The 21,260-nt window shown below is 43.5% G+C and overlaps 2 protein-coding genes across 3 annotated transcripts in view; one reads left to right on the top strand and one right to left on the bottom strand.

Annotated features, from left to right (window-relative positions):
- The window catches only part of LOC139370368 (transmembrane protein 117-like), a 67,572-nt gene that overhangs the window by 17,761 nt on the left and 28,551 nt on the right, over nt 1–21,260 (top strand). For both annotated transcript variants that reach the window (XM_071109816.1, XM_071109810.1), the window contains exon 3: nt 13,068–13,200. In XM_071109816.1, the coding sequence (XP_070965917.1) occupies nt 13,068–13,200 (133 nt within the window). The remainder of the gene's footprint in view (nt 1–13,067; nt 13,201–21,260) is intronic.
- Nucleotides 3,396–6,170, bottom strand: LOC139418840 (P2Y purinoceptor 1-like). Its single transcript, XM_071168585.1, has 2 exons — nt 6,131–6,170; nt 3,396–4,408 (listed from the first exon to the last, which is right to left on the bottom strand). Exons 1-2 carry the CDS (start codon nt 6,168–6,170, stop codon nt 3,396–3,398), a joined length of 1,053 nt encoding a protein of 350 aa, XP_071024686.1.

Raw genomic sequence — 21,260 nt, 5'->3', positions numbered from 1 at the left:
ACTGTGGGACCTTATATAGACAGGTGTGTGCCTTTCCAAGTCATGTCCAATCAATTATATTTACCACAGGTGGACTCCAATCAAGTTGTAGAAACATTTCAAGGATGATCAATGGAAACAGGGTGCACCTGAGCTCAATTTTGAGTCTCATAGCAAAGGGTCTGAATACTTATGTAAATAAAGTATTTCAGTTTTTTATATTTAATAAATGTGCAAAAATGTCTAAACTTGTTTTCACTTTGTCATTGTGGGGTATTGTGTATGTATATTGAGTAAAAAATCATATTTAATCATTTTTAGAATGAGGCTGTAATCTAAGAAAATGTGGAAAATTGAAAGGATCTGAACACTTTCCGAATGGACTGTAACCACTCTCCATATTTCCAAACATAATGGTGGGTGCATCATGTTATGGGAATGCTTGTAGTCGTTAAGGACTGGAGTTTTTCAGGATAAAAAAAGAAAAGGAATGGAGCTAAGTACTGACAAAATCCTAGTGAAAAACCTGGGTTAGTCTGCTTTCCACCAGACTGTGAGATTAATTCACCTTTCATCAGGACAATAACCTGAACGCAAGACCAAATCTACATAAGAGCTGCTTACCAAGAAGACAGTGAATCTTCCTGAGTGGCCAATATACAGTTTTGACGTAAATCTGCTTGAAAATGGCAAGACCTGGAAATGGTTGTCTAGCAATGATCAACAACCAATTTGACAGAGCTTGAAGAATTTTGAAAAGATTCATGGGCAAATGTTGCACAATCCAGGTGTGGAAAGCTCTTATAGACTTACCCAGAAAGACTCACAGCTGTGATCGCTGCCAAAGGTGATTCTAACATGGATTGACTCAGGGGGTTGAATACATATCTAATCAAGATATATTCGTTTTATTTTTCAATTTTTGTTCCACTTTGATATTACAGAGTATCTTGTGTAGATTAGAGGTCGAACGATTATGATTTTTCAACGCCAATACCGATACCGATTATTGGAGGACCAAAAAAGCTGATACCGATTAATCTGCCGATTTTTATTTATTTATTTATAATAATGACAATTACAACAATACTGAATGAACACTTATTTTAACTTAATATAATAGATCAATAAAATCAATTTAGCCTCAAATAAATAATGAAACATGTTCAATTTGGTTTAAATAATGCAAAAACAAAGTGTTGGAGAAGAAAGTAAAAGCGCAATATGTGCCATGTAAGAAAGCTAACGTCTATGTTCCTTGCTCAGAACATGAGAACATATGAAAGCTGGTGGTTCCTTTTAACATGAGACTTCAATATTCCACGGTAAGAGGTTTTAGGTTGTAGTTAATATAGTATTTATAGAACTATTTCCCTCTATACCATTTGTATTTCATATACCTTTTGACTATTGGATGTTCTTATAGGAACTTTAGTATTGCCAGTGTAACATTTATAGCTTCCGTCCCTCTCCTCGCTCCTACCTGGGCTCGAACCAGGAACCCACCCTCAAAGCAGTGTTACCCATCGCTCCACAAAATCCGCGGCCCTTGCAGATTAAGGGGAACAACTACTTCAAGTCTCAGAGCGAGTGACATTTGAAACGCTATTAGCACGCACCCTGCTAACTAGCTAGCCATTTCACATCGGTTACACCAGCCTAATCTCGGGAGTTGATAGGCTTGAAGTCATAAACAGCCCAATGCTTGAAGCATTGCGAAGAGCTGCTGGCAAAACGCACAAAAGTGCTGTTTGAATTAATGCTTACGAGCCTGCTGGTGCCTACCATCGCTCAGTCAGACTGCTCTATCAAATCATAGCCTTAATTATAACATAACACACAGAAATACGAGCCTTAGGTCATTAATATGGTCGAATCCGGAAACTATAATTTTGAAAACAAACGTTTATTATTTCAGTGAAATACGGAACCGTTCCGTATTTTATCTAACGTGTGGCATCCATAAGTCTAAATATTCCTGTTACATTGTACAACCTTCAATGTTGTGACATAATTCCTTACAATTCTGGCAAATTAGTTCGCAAAGAGCCAGGCGGCCCAAACTGTTGCATATACCCTGACTCTGCGTGCAATGAACGCAAGAGAAGTGACACAATTTCACCTGGTTAATATTGCCTGCTAACCTGGATTTCTTTTAGCTAAATATGCAGGTTTAAAAATATATACTTCTGTGTATTGATTTTAAGAAAGGCATTGATGTTTATGGTTAGGTACAGTCGTGCAACGATTAAGCTTTTTTCGCAAATGCACTTTTGTTAAATCATCCCTGTTTGGCGAAGTTGGCTGTCTTTGTTTGGAAGAAATAGTCTTCACACAGTACGCAGCGAGCCAGGTGGCCCAAACTGCTGCATATACCCTGACTCTGTTGCAAGAGAAGTTACACAACTTACCTAGTTAAAATAAATTCATGTTAGCAGGCAATATTAACTAAATATGCAGGTTTAAAAATATATACTTGTGTATTGATTTTAAGAGAGGCATTGATGTTTATGGTTAGGTTCGCGAATGCTCACCGCATCAATTATATGCAACGCAGGACACGCTAGATAACTACAAATGGTTGATGATATTACTAGTTTAACTAGTGATTATGATTGATTGATTGTTTTTTATAAGATAAGTTTAATGCTAGCTAGCAACTTACCTTGGCTTCTTACTGCATTCGCGTAACAGGCAGGCTCCTTGTGGAGTGCAATGAGAGGCAGGTGGTTAGAGCATTGGACTAGTTAACTGTAAGGTTGCAAGATTGAATCCCCGAGCTGACAAGGTAAAAATCTGCTGTTCTTCCCCTGAACAAGGCAGTTAACCCACTGTTCCTAGGCTGTCATTGAAAAAAAGAATGTGTTCTTAACTGACTTGCCTAGTTAAATAAAGGTGTAAAAAAAAAGGGCCAAATCAGTGTCCAAAAATACAGATTTCCAATTATTATGAAAACTTGAAATCGGCCCTAATTAATCGGCCATTCTGATAAATCGGTCGACCTCTAGTGTAGATCGTTGAAGAAAGATGGCAATTAAATCCATTTTAATCAATCTTTGTAAAACAATGTGGAAAAAGTCAAGGGATGTGAATGCTTTCTGAATGCACTGTGTTCTGTGTCAGTACATCTCTGATGTCAGAGGATATTGAGTTCCCCAACCGCAACATTTCCTCTCATTACAGTTTCTGTTTTATCTTGAACATGTTCAATTCTGGCAAAGGCCCCATTTTTTCAGCCCTTTTTTCTGGCTCTTTAGATGAACACAGACACTTGGTTGGCATATCTGTTGTGAGAGGCAATCTCTCAGAGACATGTCAATGTGTGTATTTTTAGATCATCATTTTTTTTTGTTGATTTAATGAATTAATTTAATTGAATAAGGATAACTAACTATGGTAGGAGACTCTATCCTTCGTCAGCCCTCCACCGCTACCCTCCTGCTACGCCTACAGCACAGTCCCCTATATTGGCCCCTCCTGAGGGCCTGCAGTCTCTTCTGGAACCTGTCACTGGCCAGGATGTACAGCACTGGGTCCAGGCAGCTACTCACACTACACATGGCCTCAAAGAACTCATAGGAGGCATAGAGGACGTGCACGTTGGCCGGAGTCACCTGGTCGTTGATCCTCATAAACACCAGGGTCATCATCATGACGTGGTAGGGCACGAAGGACACCACAAACACCAGCAGAGCGGCGGTGATGAGCATCAGGGGCTTCCCCACCCACTGACCCCCACCACCTCTCCTCTTCCCCCGAGGGAGGCCCCGTAAAACCTGCACCGTCATCCCGTAGAAGACCAGCATGACACTGAACGGCAAGGCGAAGCCCACCAGAGTCTTGATGATGGACATGGTTTTGAATAAGACGAACGGACCCTGGATGTGGTCCATGCACACGGTCACGTTCCCCGGTCTCTGCAAGGCGAAGGTCACAAAGAGCTCGGGGATGCAGCCCAGGAAGAGGAAGATCCAGACGCAGGCGCAGCAGAGCTTGGCTTTACAAGCGTCCCACCACCTGAGGGAGCTGATGGGGTGCATGGTGCCGGCGTAGCGGTCAAAGCTGATCAGAGTGAGGAAGAAGATACTCCCGTAGATGTTGATGTTGAAGAAGATCTTCTTGAGCTGGCAAAAGATCTGGATGTCCCTGTGGAAGGACCTCTGGAGGCTGAAGTAGATGGTGAAGGGCAGGGTGAGGGTCCAGGCTGAGTCACACAGGGCCAGGTTGAGTAGGAACACGTTGCTGGTGGACAGACTGCTGGTCCTCCTGAAGCAGGTATAGTTTAGCACCGCTGCCACGTTACCCAGGATGCCCAGGGGCAGGGCAAAGGTGAAGAGGACCAAGATGACGTAGCAGTACCACTGGCCATTCTCAAACCGACTGCAGAATGCCTCCGACTGGTTCAGAGGCAGGAATGGCACTGTATGGGCTGAGGAAAGACAATAGATGGCATTTTAAAAAACATGTTATGGGATGGGGCATTGTACAAGATCACTTAATACAGTAAAAAAACAAAATATGTCAAGTAGTATCAAGGGTGGTCTTTCATGCCATATATAATTACTTTGCATTTCAATTTATCCACATCAAGGTTATTCTAGCCAAGGTTCAGCGAGGATATACCATTATCATAAATAGATTAATGTAGAGTCGCCTGCCTGTCTGTCTCTAAACACTCTCAGCCCCGTCCACCCCCTCAGTCCTGTGCCCAGTCACCAGGAAGTGACAGCCTGGCTGTTGTACTGCATGCGCTGGGAATAATTAACCCTGGATTCCACTCCAATATGGAAACACATTGTTTGCCTTCAATCAGAGACTGGCTATTGAAGGGTAGTGTCACCAATTCGGTGCCTTTTGAGAAGTTTAACTTGGTCCCAAAAAAACGTTTGATTTCACCTAATTTTAACATTATTTTGTAAAGAGCACATGCTCAACTTCATAAACACGTTTTTCCCATCTCGAGAGGTTAAATAAAAAAATGACTATAGTAATTGCCTATTAAGTGCCAAATAAAGTAACGGTTGACCATAACAGGGTTGACGATTTAATCTTGAATCAGCCATGAAACCCCTTTTGACAGGGGGAATTGAAGCTTGTTGTGTGGGAGTATCAATTGAATGTAAGCTTCACAAAAAAGTGCAATTGTGAAACATTTCTAGCCTGACTATCTATTGGTAACAGAGTTGACATGTTATGCTCGACCCACTCAGTTTTCTACTCCAAAACACCCGAAAAACAGCCGAACAAAGTAGAACCAGCTCACCTGCTTTTACACTATGATTTGACTATTAGATGTTCAATGTTTCTTTTGATAGAAAAAATGAATAGTTTCACCATCTTAAAAAGAGAGTTCAGTTCATGTAACAGGGATGACTTTAAAATGAGGAACAGACAGTAAATGAACCATTAACCACATAAATCACACAAAGAAATAATAATCTTCTTGAATGACTTTGTCCAAGCAACCAAATAACGTTGGCTTTACAATGATAGTGAAAACTTAGAAAAATGTTGAGCTTAATTAAGTGGATTCAGTTCCTCCTTCAAGTCACAGAGGGAATCTTTGCACTTTAGCAAGTTTCTTTCATTCAATTTTTTGATTTATTGAGTTCCCCATGTGGTGTATAATAAAGGGCACTTCATTTTGATATATTAATGTAACGCTTTCAAAATTTAATAGTGGTGCACAACTTCTACTTAAAATATCAGGAGGCACTCTTTTTGTGGAATGACCCTTGTGTTGACCACACAAGCAGAAGGTGACAATTACTTTGATCACATTTAAAAAAGACTGCCAGAAGAGTTTTCTATTTTCAGAGTTGCAAAGACAAGTTCTGGTCTTCACATGGCATACCCTCAAGGTTTTCACTATTGTGAGGTTTTTAAGTCATTTTTTTTGTTATGTGGACATTTAACATTTTTATGGGGTCTTTCACACACAATAAAAAACTTTCCAAACATACTGAAAAACATTTGATAGAAAATGAAGATTATACCCATTCAAAAGACCACATTAAACCATAAATACTGTTTTGGTGGCCACAAACTACAGTCATATTGGGGGAAAAATACAACGTGTATGTATTCTTACATGTATTCATCATTATGTATCTGAATCATAAAGTGAGTGTGAAATAATGAGAGTTCTTACCCTGTTTAATAAGCAGAGAGTTATTGATGATTGGTATCATGATGACAGGAGAGACCGTGCTTGGGTCTCAGGTCTCCTTCAGTCAGAACACCTCCACCAGCTGTGTCCTTTTCATCAGTCTGGGGCTGTGACTCCCACTGTGTGTCTGTGTGTGTTTGATTGATTGCCTGCTCCAGTTTGTCACGGTGTGTTTGTATTTTAGCTGTCTGGCACCAACGTGCCTGCTTGTTAACCGACCGGATTGGAGTGGGTTTTTTTCTTCTCTCGCGTATTTTCAAATCCTGTTTTGGTGCCATGACCTTTGTTTAATGTCAAATTATAATTCATTATTCCACTGGTCTGCTAGATTTAACCGTGGTCATGCGCATATCACATTTAACGATTTCCACATCACATTTAGATGGTGGTCAGTATGAATCCTGTGTAATTGAAGAAGGATACCTTTTTTTTCTCCAATTCAGCATCAGTTCTGTCAGTTCTGTGGTACTATCACTATATCACCACTAGATGGAGACAACCACACATATTTGGATTTTGATAGGCGACCAACATCTGGAGAAATGGAAGTGTGTGCGTGCCTGTGTGCATGCCTGTGTGCATGTTTGTGTGTCCAGCCTAGCTGAACAGTGTAGAAGTGGCTCATGAATCACTCGTTATCGGGAGGAGGAGGGGAGGTGTGGTGACTCAAGGCAGTCCGCTGAATAATCTTGAATCACCCCTAGTTAAATCCTACACTGATTGGCTCCGAGAAGGGAGCTCACCACCGTGCTAGCTGGCTGCGCTGGCGACTTTAAGAGTCAGATCTGCCGGTACACACGCTGCAGAGCTGGGGCTCATTGCGACTACAGGCAATTAAGTTCATCCGTGCAAACCAATTCAATTATGGAGCTGTGATGAACCTCGAAATACCACAAACCACACTAGCTAGGCACCTGCACATCGATGCATCTACCACTTCACAACTGTTTGAATGGGGTTAAACACAATTTGGTTACAGGGAATGTAGCCAATTTAATCTCTTTGTTCTATATGTAAATGGTACTCCACCTCTTCTTTGCACTATCTTATACAGTACATGGTGCTGTATCAACGGCTGTATAAGAATGCATTGCAGTATGAAAACCCAGGGCAACGCCTGAAGAGACAGAAGTGTCATTCATTATGGTCGTAAAACAGCATTCGGGGACTCCACCTCTCTGAGGCAGTCGCAGCGGCTTTGGTTTTATGGGGAGAATGAGGTGAGCGAGCTGAGATTGAACAGCATGTAAGGCGTTCAGAGAGAGGGAGCATGGCCTTGTGGTAAATGGGGAAATAAATGGAGCAGTGGTGTCCTGTCTCGAACGTCTGAGTATTGACACAACAAAACACTACCCCCAGGGGCTGTATCTCTAAAATAGCCTGACTGACTGGGGGAGACCAAAACAAAGAGTTGTGCCTGAGAGCATGGTGCTGCTATGCTGGTATCGGCGCTGGCTGAGCTTTCTGAGGGGAAATCAGAAGGAGCGAAAGCCTGCTGCTTGTGTTAGCAACAGTACGGCCTCCCTGTGGGGAAAGAGGACTTGGGGTCAGGGCCAATGACACGGGACAGACTGGCATTGTACTGTATGAGCACCGAGCAGCAGGAGGGAGATGGAACATTCTGTTATACACACTAGCTACAGTTTGATTATACATATCCAATGAATTATCATTTTCTGTTTTGCAGTGACGTTGGTTTAAGCCACTGCTTGCAACATGTGTATGATTAGTGTTGTGTTGTCATATGGATTCAGTTGCTTGGTTGACATCTATTCCTATTATTGCCACAAATAACATTTCATCTGATATAGATGGCAGTCACAATGATACGAACTGTGCACTTAGTTGATCGTTTTGTGAGCAACGCAGTCCATCCTTGCATTAGCTAAACCGATCGATTCATTCAAATCCAGAAGAACAGTGGTGTAATGGAATTTCATCAACTGTATAGAGGATCTCTGGCACCAGAGGCCTGCTGTGATTATGTATTCAGGGCAGAAGGTGGACTATCTGAATCAATCTCATGCTCTAGCAGAGAGATCTTTCCTAGTAATTTGATTCCCAACCAGAAGAATGGAAAAACACCACAGGTCATAAATGTCTGCATAATCAATCTAATCATGCTGAACTGTCCTCGTGGAACACAAGCCAGCCAGCCAGCCAGAACACAACAGGGTCTCAGTCAGATTGCTGAAAAGAGTTTGTGGAAAACATGATGTGGTCTGTGATATACCAAAGAGCACCGACCAGTGATATTCTCTGACTTTATGTACAGGTACCATTTTCAGAACACTCAAGTTCATTTGGCAAGGCTTAGTTCATCACCAAAATAAATTGCAGTGAAAATCTGTTTGAAAGGAGGACATGGCGCTTCAGAATGGTCTTTAATCAACTGTTGAATTTGAAACAGGGGAATTACTATCAGAATCCAAATGAATCAATCAAAGATTAAAAAATGTCAATCCCTCAGCCATAGTCATAACAGGCAGTATCTGCACTGCTCTGTTCAGAATCACTGGAAGCAGCAGATAAGGAGATTCAATTGTATTATCCATGGAACCTCTGGCCCAGGAAATGCATCAATCGAAGGAAATAACACCAATATCTCTCAAGTCTACTGACAATTTCATTTCATTATACGCAGACAATATTTTACTCTATCTAGACAATGTATCTCAATCGCTCCCAAACGCATTGAAGATCATATATACATTTAGCTTAATCTCAAATTCTAAAATGAATCTAATCAAGTTAGCCCTACTGCCTCTCAAGACCCCGATGGAGGATGGACTCCAGCTCTACTCATGGAACCCCAATCGTTTCCCATTTTAAATATTTGGGAGTATATATATCTCCTTAATTAAATAAAACCATTGGCAGAAACTTTAACAGAACGCTCAAGTCATACGGGCACATCGCGCACAGCTCCCGAGCATACTACTCGCCAATGTCCAGTCTCTTGACAACAAGGTAGACGATTTCAGAGCAAGGGTTGCCTTCCAGAGAGACATCAGAGACTGTAACGTTCTTTGTTTCACGGAAACATGGCTCACTCGAGACACGCTATCTGAGTTGCTACAGCCACCTGGTTTCTTCACACATCACGCCGACAGAAACAAGCATCTCTCTGGTAAGAAGAATGGCAGGGGTGTATGCCTTATGATTAACGAGACGTGGTGTGATCATAACAACATACAGGAACTCAAGTCCTTTTGTTCACCTGACTTAGAATTCCTCACAATCAAATGCCGACCCTGAAAGAACTTAATTGGACTGGTAACCACATATCCTGAGGCTGCATTTATTGTAGCCGGGGATTTTAACAAGGCTAATCTGAAAACAAGGCTCTCCAAAGTCTATCAGCATATCGATTGTGCTACCAGGGCTGGCAAAACCCTAGACCACTGTTATTCTAACTTCCGCGACGCATATAAGGCCCTCCACCGCCCTCCCTTCGGAAAAGCTGACCACGACTCCATTTTGTTGCTCGAGACCCTGGGTCTCGACCCCGCCCTGTGCAACTGGGTCCTGGACTTCCTGATGGGCCGCCCCAGGTGATGAGGGTAGGTAACAACATCTCCACCCTGCTGATCCTCAACACTGGGGCCCCACAAGGGTGCATTCTCAGCCCTCTCCTGTACTCCCTGTTCACCCACGACTGTGTGGCCATGCACGCCTCCAACTTAATCATCAAGTTTGCAGACGACACGGCAGTGGTAGGCTTGATTACCAACAACGACGAGACGGCCTACAGGGAGGAGGTGAGGGCCCTCGGAGTGTGGTGTCAAGAAAATAACCTCACACTCAATGTCAACAAAACAAAGGAGATGATCATGGACTTCAGGAAACAGCAGAGGGAGCAGCCCCCAATCTACATTGACGGGACAGTAGTGGAGAGGGTGGAGAGTTTTAAGTTCCTCGGCGTACACATCACGGACAAACTTAAATGGTCCACCCACACAGACAGCGTGGTGAAGAAGTCACAGCAGCGCCTCTTCAACCTCAGGAGGCTGAAGAAATTTGGCTTGTCACCAAAACACTCACAAACTTTTACAGATGCACTTTCGAGAGCATCCTTTCGGGCTGTATCACCACCTGGTACGGCAGCTGCTCCCATAACCGGAAGGCTATCCAGAGGGTAGTGAGGTCTGCACAACGCATCACCGGGTGCAAACTACCTGCCCTCCAGGACACCTACACCACCCGATGTCACAGGAAGGCCATAAAGATTATCAAGGACAACAACCACCCGAGCCACTGCCTGTTGACCCCGCTATCATCCAGAAGGTGAGGTCAGTACAGGTGCATCAAAGCGGGGACAGAGAGACTGAAAAACAGCTTCTATCTCAAGGCCATCAGACTGTTAAACAGCCATCACTAACATTGAGTGGCTGCTGCCAACATACTGAATCAACTCCAGCCACTTTAATAATGGAAATATTTACGTAATCAATTTATCACTAGCCACTTTATATTATATAATGTTTACTTACCCTACATTACTCATCTCATATGTATATACTGTACACTATACCATCTACTGCATCTTGCCATCTTGTTGTAATTAAATGTATCACTAGCCACTTTAAACAATGACACTTTATATAATGTTCTCATACCCTACATTACTCATCTAATATGTATATACTGTATGCTATACCATCTACTGCATCTTGCCATCTTGATGTAATGTATCTTGATGTAACACTTGCATTAACACCTGCTAACCATGTGTATGTGACAAATACATTTGATTTGATTTTGATTTGATTTCAATCTGAACTCAATAGATGGAAAAATATCCCAGTTACTTTAACCTGAAGAATATCTATTGTCAAAATGAATATTGCCACGGCTGAATTTCTGTAGGTCAATTCTTCCAATGGCTCCCCCTTCTGGCTATTGAGATAAAATTCATAGTGCAATTTTAAAATGTACAGTTAAAGTCGGAAGTTTACATACACTTATGTTGGAGTCATTAAAACTCGTTTTTCAACCACTCCACAAATGTCTTGTTAACAAACTATAGTTTTGGCAAGTCAGTTAGGACATCTACTTTGTGCAAGTCATTTTTCCAACAATTGTTTACAGACAGATTATTTCACTTGTAATTCACTGTATCACAATTGTGCGAGCAAGGAGGCCTACAAATCTGACTCGGTTACACCAGCTCTTGTCAGGAGGAATGGGCCAAAATTCACCCAAATTATTGTGGGAAGCTTGTGGAAGACTACCTGAAATGTTTGACCCAAGTTAAACATTTTAAAGGCAATGCTACCAAATACTAATTGAGTGTATGTAAACTTCTGATCCACTACGAATGTGATGAAAGAAATAAAAGCTGAAAGAAATAATTCTCTCTACTATTATTCTGACATTTCACATTCTTAAAATAAAGTGGTGATCCTAACTGACCTAAGACAGGGAATTCTTGCTAGGATTCAATGTCAGGAATTGTGAAAAACTGAGTTTAAATCTATTTGGCTTAGGTGTATGTGAACTTCCGACTTCAACTGTATATGGCAAGGCAAACGATCCCAGAAAAAATGAATAAGTATACAAAGAGGGAAAGACTAAAGAGGACTATCTGTACAACACTTTAAAGTGTATATTCAGGCTTTAGCGTTTCACACCATCCTGAATTGGTTTAGACATGACTCTTCTGGCTGAGTATTGAGCAAAATATTGTGTGTCCTATTACCCTGGAAGAGGTGGTCTTCACTGATATATCCCATAAACTACTCTTTAATCCTATTATTGCTCACACTATTTCTGTTAGAAAAACAATGTAACTGGGAATCAAACTGGCATTTCCATGCCTCAATATTTCACAATAATGCCTTGAGGCCTTTTGTATCCCTCTAATGGTCCAAATGCGGAATCCGTACCCTTATCAATAACATGGACAGTAATGGTTTGAGAACATTCCAAGATTTGAAAGATACATAGACATTACCAGGCAACACATGTGTTATATTTACAATTTAGGTCAGCTATGCTGGCCTATGGAGTTCCTTGGGAAATACAGAAACATCCAATGATGGGATGTATAAATAAATGATCTGGGCTCCCGAAAGCACTGATCTCTATAATATATAAACAACTTTAGAAAGCTCACATTCTGAGCTAACCATTCAAAAAGTATGGCCCACAGATGAAATGTAAAAATATGACCTTGGTATCCTGTAATCCAGACTATCAATTGTTCACAGACAATAGTTCACAGACTGTATTTAACACCAGAAGAAAGTTTTAAGATCAAATTGGCCCCGGCTGTTCACTGTGTCGCCTAAATCAGGTAGGCACAGGGAGTTCAGGTAGGCACCGGGAGTTCAGGTAGTCACATGGAGTTCAGGTAGGCACAGGGAGTACCTTGTAGTTAAATGCTTCTGGGGAAAAGTTACAAAATTAATTTGGAAGTGCATGAATTGAAATATTCAATGCTTTCCATCTATTATGTTACTTAACGTTGATAGTCCCTTGAATCTCAGAGAAGATTCCTGCTGACAGGCAGCACTCCTGCAAAAAATATGTTGACTCTAAGATGGCTATCTTTAAATGGATTTATTATATTTTGGGGGGGAACCTGTAACTATGAAAAAAATATAGAAAAATGACAAAACTAAATAAAAAGTTGGTCACAAAAAATAATGATCTTTAATCATCATTACAATACTTAAAGGGTGAGTTTCTAACAGATGGAATGGTTATTGATGTGTATGAACATAGCCCATACTTTCATCATATATCCTGGTTCAGTGTTGCATCTAAAACGGTACCCTATTCCCAATTCCCAATATAGTGCACTTCTTTTGACCAGGGGCCCTGGGACACAGCCACTGACTGTCTGAGGGAATAGACTGCCCTGTGAATGGAGCCTGCCACTGAACAGGTGTCTTCTCCTCATGCCCTCATATAGGTCGTTATCTGCGTCTGAAAATGTTCCGTGAGGATCACGGCTCCTGGATGACCATGTTCTTCAGCACCATCCTCTTCCTCTTCATCTTCTCACACATCTACAACCTGATCCTCCTGATGGCAGGAAGCATGGGGTAAGCCACTCAATGTCTCATCCTTCTCTCTCATTCTCACTGCTTTCATTTGTTAGAACCTCTCTCTCTCTCTTCGAGTTAACCGTGTGATAGATCCAAACGTCTCACCTGAGCGGAGGCTCAGCCTCAGTCTGATCAATCACGTCGAGACTTTGAGTCGTGGTTGGAGGAGATGGAGTGAAGGGAGGGCACCTGAAAGCTCAACTTCAGCTCCACCATAACACTTCAATGATGATCAGGTCGACCATCTTGGTTTATTGATTACATCAGTCAAGATGGCTTCCCCTTTACCTTCTACTCCACTGGTTTACCTACACTTAGTGGGTAACCAGCTGCAGAGCTATGTCAGTCACACACATCAAGCCAGTGACAGGAATCCATTTGAGCATTTTGATGTGGCAGTCAGTCTGAGATAGAAAATGTATCCTTTTATCCAGCCAGCTGCGAGGTCGAGGGCTTATGATTTACCATGTGTTTGTTTTGGTTGTATAACATTCACATGGCACAAGCTGTTGCTAACACAAGCTGTTGCTAACACAAGCTGTTGCTAACACAAGCTGTTGCTAACACAAGCTGTTGCTAAAACAAGCTGTTGCTAAAACAAGCTATTGCTAAAACAAGCTAACACAAGCTATTGCTAACACAAGCTGTGATTTGAAGTAGCCTGGCCATAATAAGATCAGTCATATAACACATTTCAATAAGCAACAAAAGCACTCCGCCATCCATAAGGTTGGACAAGCCGGTTAATATTGCCAGCGGTAAGGTGTTGTTGTTCTATACAGGGGAGGGGGATATGCTTGTATAATCAGGCTATCAGTCACACTGGCCAGAGCTGGGACAGTGACATCCATCATGTCTGCTCTTTCTGGTTGATTGAGGAAGGGAAACGCAAAGACTCATGGCTGAGCGGAGCAGCAAGTCTGATGATACGATAAATGTTGCCCGCTCAGGAAAAAGTTACATTTACAGTCTCTCTGAGTGTGTCTGTCACAAAGATGATTTCTCTTTACCACTCTCCTATTTCATGCTTTCACATGTCCAATATAGTGCGTGTGTCTGTGCATGTCTATGGGAGGGCTGGGCGATATTCCCTTTTTTTTTTAAATAGTATGCTGGTATTGGTTTGTTTTATGTTTCTGAATAATACAAGTTCTAAATATGTTTTATGAGTAGTGCATGAGCCTTGAATGGCAACAAATGAATGAATTTTATGTGATTTTAATGGGCTTTCTCAATTCTGATGGTTTTAAAACAGTGAACTAGTGCAATTTGTTGAACTTTTAATTTAATTTAGCACTGTATCTTAATATTGTTATAGACTGTATTGTAAAAATCCAGTATACACTGAGTGTACAAAACATTAAGAACATAATATTGAGTTGCATGACCCTGGTCAGTCCATGTCATGGAAAGAGCAGGTGTTCATAATCATTTGTACACTCAGTGTATATCACCCAGCCTTAGTCTATTGGATGTGTGTTCTAATAGCTGCTGTCTTGAGACCTTTACCGTATTTTGGTGGCCATCTTTCTGTTGGAGTCTGAGAGCATGTCATCCTACTACACCATGGGAATAATCACTTAGTCCTCACTGTGAGTGATGGAGCCTGAGCACTGAAAGAACAGGGATACGGTGCAGACATAACGAGCTAGGCACTTTCAATTGGTCATGTCAACTAGACATAACAATGAATAGTCCTTCAGACATTTCAAAGTGCCTCTGAAATGAGAGTTCCAATGACATTACCTAGCCATTTCAGGCTGTAAGCTTCAAATTAGAAAGATAGATGGTGCTGTTGTAAAGCAAGTGAACGCATCCAGCCAGCAGCCCGCCAAGAGGCAGTAGGAGCCATCAGAACGCCAAGAGGCAGTAGGAGCCATCAGAACGCCAAGATGCAGTAGGAGCCATCAGAACACCAAGAGACAGGAGGAGCCATCAGACCGCCAAGAGGCAGTAGGAGCCATCAGACCGCCAAGAGGCAGTAGGAGCCATCAGACCGCCAAGAGGCAGTAGGAGCCATCAGACCGCCAAGAGGCAGTAGGGGCCATCAGCCCGCCAAGAGGCAGTAGGGGCCATCAGCCCGCCAAGAGACAGTAGGAGCAGTAGGGGCCATCAGCCATCAGCCCGCCAAGAGCCCGCCAAGAGGCAGTAGGAGCCATCAGCCCGCCAAGAGGCAGTAGGGGCCATCAGCCCTCAAAATTGATCCAAGAGGCAGTAGGAGCCATCAGCCCGTCCAAGAGGCAGTAGGGGCCATCAGCCCGCCAAGAGGCAGTAGGAGCCATCAGAACCGCCATCAGAGCCAAGATGCAGTAGGAGCCATCAGAACACCAAGAGACAGGAGGAGCCATCAGACCGCCAAGAGGCAGTAGGAGCCATCAGACCGCCAAGAGGCAGCAGGAGCCATCAGACCGCCAAGAGGCAGTAGGGGCCATCAGCCCGCCAAGAGGCAGTAGGGGCCATCAGCCCGCCAAGAGACAGTAGGAGCCATCAGCCCGCCAAGAGGCAGTAGGGGCCATCAGCCCGCCAAGAGGCAGTAGGAGCCATCAGCCCGCCAAGAGGCAGTAGGAGCCATCAGCCCGCCAAGAGGCAGTAGGAGCCATAAGCCCGCCAAGAGGCAGTAGGAGCCATCAGCCCGCCAAGAGGCAGTAGCAGCCATCAGCCCGCCAAGAGGCAGTAGCAGCCATCAGCCCGCCAAGAGGCAGTAGGAGCCATCAGCCCGCCAAGAGGCAGTAGGGGCCATCAGCCCGCCAAGAGGCAGTAGGGGCCATCAGCCCGCCAAGAGGCAGTAGGGGCCATCAGCCCGCCAATGAATGAAAACATGTTCTATCATAGTAGCTCAAAATTGATCAGAAATTACTACTCTGCTTTGCTCTTTGCAATTTTGTTTTTTTGTTCTTCCTCCTCCTTGTACCCCTATTTTTACAGTACTGTACCCTGCATCTCACAAACTTGTCCATTGTCTCTGTGATACTGTCATTTTTGTTCTTTGTTGATATGAACCTGCAACCAGTCAAAATCTATTGAGCCGTCAGTACTGTTAATAAATGGAAAGCACAATGTTCAGAGGCAGTAGGGGCCATCAGCCCGCCAAGAGGCAGTAGGGGCCATCAGCCCGCCAAGAGGCAGTAGGGGCCATCAGCCCGCCAAGAGGCAATAGGAGCCATCAGCCCGCCAAGAGGCAGTAGGAGCCATCAGCCCGCCAAGAGGCAATAGGAGCCATAAGCTCGCCAAGAGGCAGTAGGAGCCATAAGCTCGCCAAGAGGCAGTGGGAGCCATCAGCTCGCCAAGAGGCAGTAGGAGCCATCAGCTCGCCAAGAGGCAGTAGGAGCCATCAGCTCGCCAAGAGGCAGTAGGAGCCATCAGCTCGCCAAGAGGCAGTAGGAGCCATCAGCTCGCCAAGAGGCAGTAGGAGCCATCAGCTCGCCAAGAGGCAGTAGGAGCCATCAGCTCGCCAAGAGGCAGTAGGAGCCATCAGCTCGCCAAGAGGCAGTAGGAGCCAGCCCGCCCTTTCTCTGCTCTACTCCTCTACTTTTTCTCCTGGCTGTTCTGTTCCCTGCTCCTCCTCTGTGTCTTCTGAAGGCCAGGGCTATGCCAGAGACGATTAGTGTTTACATCTCTGTTGAAGACGGACCTGTAAGAGCAGTGTTTTCACACTCTGCCAGGCAGGACCGGGATGCACCTCAGATGAGATGGGCTCGAGGCTCTGAATGGAGCCAATGCAGCAATTATCCGAGAGGGGAGGGAAGGAGAGAAGGAGGAGGAAGGATGGTGCAGTAAAACTTAAGTCTTTTGAACCATGTCCAAATCTTTTCTGCATCCATCTTTCCCGTTCCTTCACTCAATATGAGGTCGTTGTAATTTTACTGAGGCAAAGCATAAAAGAGAAGTACTATAACATCCCTCTGTGGTGTTTAGGATAGGAAGCCTCTGGGTGGGAATGAATTCTATTTTCCCTTTTCTTTTTTGTTCAGAGAGGACAAGGCACAGTTATTGCCAAGACTGTGTTAAGTCTATCTGCTGGCATTGGTCTGCCTCAGAATAATTATGTCTTTGAGAAAACACACCATGATGCCTTGCGCTCTGCAGCCAACCGCGATGGAGCGCTGTGGGAGACGTTGCTCGGCTGGTCTGCCCCCACATACCACATATTGTTCCCATCTCACACCCATCTGAAGAAGTCCGTGTGTGTGGCTGTGGGGGAGGTGTGTCTGTCTCCTGCTATCTCTCTGACCTGTCACTGTGTGCTGTCCCTGACCCCAAGCTCATTGAGATGCTTTCATTTCTTGGACCTTTCAGACTGCACTGAGTTTGATTCAACGGCAGGAATATATTCACTCTAAATGACCTATTGTTACTTATTCAAATCGAGTAATAAAAAAGATGCTAAATGATGAGAGCGACATGTCTTTACCTCGATGTTAAATGTGTCCATCAGGATTTAGAGCTGTCCAGACTAGGGATTAACATGGGTAACCAGGATCAGGATTTAGAGCTGTCCAGACTAGGGATTAACATGGGTAACCAGGATCAAGATTTAGAGCTGTCCAGACTAGGGATTAACATGGGTAACCAGGATCAGGATTTATAGCTCTCCAGACTAGGGATTAACATGGGTAACCAGGATCAGGATTTAGAGCTCTACAGACTAGGGATTAACATGGGTAACCAGGATCAGGATTTAGAGCTCTCCAGACTAGGGATTAACATGGGTGATCAGGATTTAGAGCTCTCCAGACTAGGGATTAACATGGGTAACCAGGATCAGGATTTAGAGCTCTCCAGACTAGGGATTAACATGGGTAACCAGGATCAAGATTTAGAGCTGTCCAGACTAGGGATTAACATGGGTAACCAGGATCAGGATTTAGAGCTCTCCAGACTAGGGATTAACATGGGTAACCAGGATCAGGATTTAGAGCTCTACAGACTAGGGATTAACATGGGTAACCAGGATCAGGATTTAGAGCTCTCCAGACTAGGGATTAACATGGGTAACCAGGATCAGGATTTAGAGCTGTCCAGACTAGGGATTAACATGGGTAACCAGGATCAGGATTTAGAGCTGTCCAGACTAGGGATTAACATGGGTAACCAGGATCAGGATTTAGAGCTGTCCAGACTAGGGATTAACATGGGTAACCAGGATCAGGATTAAGAGCTCTCCAGACTAGGGATTAACATGGGTAACCAGGATCAGGATTTAGAGCTCTCCAGACTAGGGATTAACATGGGTAACCAGGATCAGGATTTAGAGCTCTCCAGACTAGGGATTAACATGGGTAACCAGGATCCCGGAACTGTCGCGGGAACACTTCACATTTCCCGAAAAAATTTAAAAACAAGAGCCGGGAAATCGCCATAAATTCAAGCGCACGCATAGTTGACACTGCCAGACTGCACACATGACCCGATTGCAGTTACAGTTTTTCTCAATTGGTAAAACACAATTTCTGAAACCTTGCTCCATTTCCTGAAAACATTAAACACAAAACCTCATCTTCAAGCACTATTTACATAACCTCTGACTCCTCTTGCAAAATGAAACATTCGCCTCAAAACAGTTTTACCTGTGTTCAAAATCAAACACTGCTCTCAAATCATAAACAAAGTGATCAAAATGATATACACTCTCAAGCAGTCAGTAAACAATACACCGAAAAATAGAAAACACATTGTTCGAAACATACAATTCTCAGGGAGAAGTACATTTTTAATCAAAATGGTTTAAGGTATTGACAACAGACTGCATAATTAGCTAAATGAGTCCAGGCAACTGAGAACTTTGTACAGCCAGTGGGTTTGAGTGTTTTAGCAATTGAGAAAAACTGTAATAAATACCCTACAGGACACCCTACAGTAGGCCTATAGTTTATAAAATAATGTGTGCCTCTGAGCTGTCATTGTGACTCTTCAGACAGTCACAAATTTGATAGGCCTATGCACAATTCACAGACATTAAAGAGAGGCATGAGGGTCAATTATATCTTCTCCTGTCTTAGAGCCTAGGCTATTTTCCTATCAAGACCCAATCGTATTGAAACCCACAACCGTGACTGCTGTCACGCATGAGAATTCCTAACTAGGTTGTAATCTTTAATATTTGCATCATGTTTTTGAGAGAGAGAGAGAGAGAGAGAGAGAGAGAGAGAGAGAGAGAATATTTCCCATGCCGGTAAAGCCTGAGAATTAAAAAAAAACATAGACCTACAAAACATTAGAACACCTGCTCTTTCCATGACACAGACTGACCAGGTGAAAGCTATGATCCCTTTTGATGTCACTTAAATCCACTTCAATCAGTGTAGATGAAGGGGAGGAGATTTTTAAACCATGAGACAATTGAGACATGGATTGTGTATGTGTGCCATTCAGAGGGTGAATGGGCAAGTCATAAGATTTCAGTGCTTTTGAACGGGGTATGTTAGAAGGTTTGTGTCACCGGTTTGTGGCAAGAAATGCAAAGCGGTTGAGTTTTTCACGCTCAACAGTTTCCCGTGTGTATCAAGAATGGTCAACCACCCAAAGGACATCCAGCCAACTTGACACAACTGTGGGAAAGATTGAAGTCAACATGGGCCAGCATCCCTGTGGAACTCTTTCGACACCTTGTTAGAGGCCATGCCACAACGTTTGAGGCTGTGCAACTCAATATTAGGAAGGTTCCTAATGTTTTGTACACTCAGTGTATATTAGGCCTATGCAAATCAACAAATGCCTTCATGGTCGTCTTCCTCAACATCCTGATCTGCTATGAGCCTGACCTTATCAGAGCTGTCAGCGGCCTCCTCTGTAGGGACTCCAGTAAGCGTACCTGCTTTTGTCTCTATCCATCTTTACCTATACAAAATATATAACGTTATATTGTAATTAGTTGCCTTGTTTCATAAATCCATAACGAGTACTATAAAAAAAAAAACGTTTTGAGTCGCTAAAGGGCTGTAGACTAACCAGAATGACCTTATTTGACTTGCACCAAACACCTTCACAATTTGCTCGTGTCTAGATAGGCTCATCCATCACATGGGATGTGTTAGAGTTATGTCAATGAGGTGGTTGGTTTTCAATTGGCTAAAACCGATCACGTGGTTTGTGCAGGCTGATATATGGTGCGTTGGGATGCTGTCGGAGACTTTTGAACTTTTGTAGCAAGCAGTCATTGTTACACCCCTATAATTACGGACTGCAGTTACCACTAGTTAGTTACATGTTGTTACAGTGTAACTATGAATGATTACAATTAAACACAATACCTGTTACAGTTGTAATTAATAATTGACATATGTAATTGCACTGTAATAACGACACCTTGAAATTAAGCGATACCTTTTTTTAATGTAACTTTCAGATTAGGGAGCTGTTTGCATGAAAGCAGAGGAGTGTGACCGCCCAGGGATTTTGATGCCCTTCACCGGCGCTCGGTCACGCCGCCCAGTCCCATTCTGACATCTTACGCCACCATTACCGGCAGAGAGCAGGCCCTAATTAGGCAGTGTTATTGGATTAAGACAGCCCAGTGTGTGGCTCCTCTCACATTAATCATGCCTAATGTGGATGAGCGGGGACCCTGCTGGAGCCAGGCGACACCACTGCATGGGACGGAAGGAGTGGGGGGGGGGGGGCTGCGTGGCTCTTTTTCTCCTCACCCTTTAGAGGGAGGGGGAGGGGGATGAAGGGACTAGAGGCAGATGACTGCAGCCACCCACTTGACTAAACAGGGTTATAGCGACACATAAGAGCCTTGTCTCTGTTCACCACCATCATTCCGTGTTCCTCTGTGCAAGTCCCTGTCTGTCTGTCTGTCTGTCGAGCTGAGCGGGCGTAATGCCAGAGTCTTATTTAAAAGGCAGAATAAATGGCATGTAATGGTATTTATGTTCCCTCCTGTTAATCGCACTGAGAGAGATGGGAGAGATTCCCGGAGTACTGGCGGCGTGACCGTGCAAACATGACCATGACCAGGGGTTGGCGAGACCTCGATGCTAAGTGTGCACCATGAACTGCTGCTCATGTTGTTGTGGTAAATAAAACACACAAACTCTCACTATTACTCTCTTTCT

Source organism: Oncorhynchus clarkii, chromosome 2 (assembly GCF_045791955.1).
Source record: "Oncorhynchus clarkii lewisi isolate Uvic-CL-2024 chromosome 2, UVic_Ocla_1.0, whole genome shotgun sequence".
In the NCBI taxonomy this organism is placed as follows: Eukaryota; Metazoa; Chordata; class Actinopteri; order Salmoniformes; family Salmonidae; genus Oncorhynchus; species Oncorhynchus clarkii.
This window is presented reverse-complemented; position numbering and strand designations above follow the sequence as displayed.

Bases quoted from the DNA above. Each gene is read 5' to 3' on its own strand.
- LOC139418840 (XM_071168585.1), bottom strand. From the start codon at position 6,170: ATGATACCAATCATCAATAACTCTCTGCTTATTAAACAGG. The intron at 4,409-6,130 runs GTAAGAACTCTC...GTCTTTCCTCAG, and splicing joins CTCTCTGCTTATTAAACAGG to CCCATACAGTGCCATTCCTG.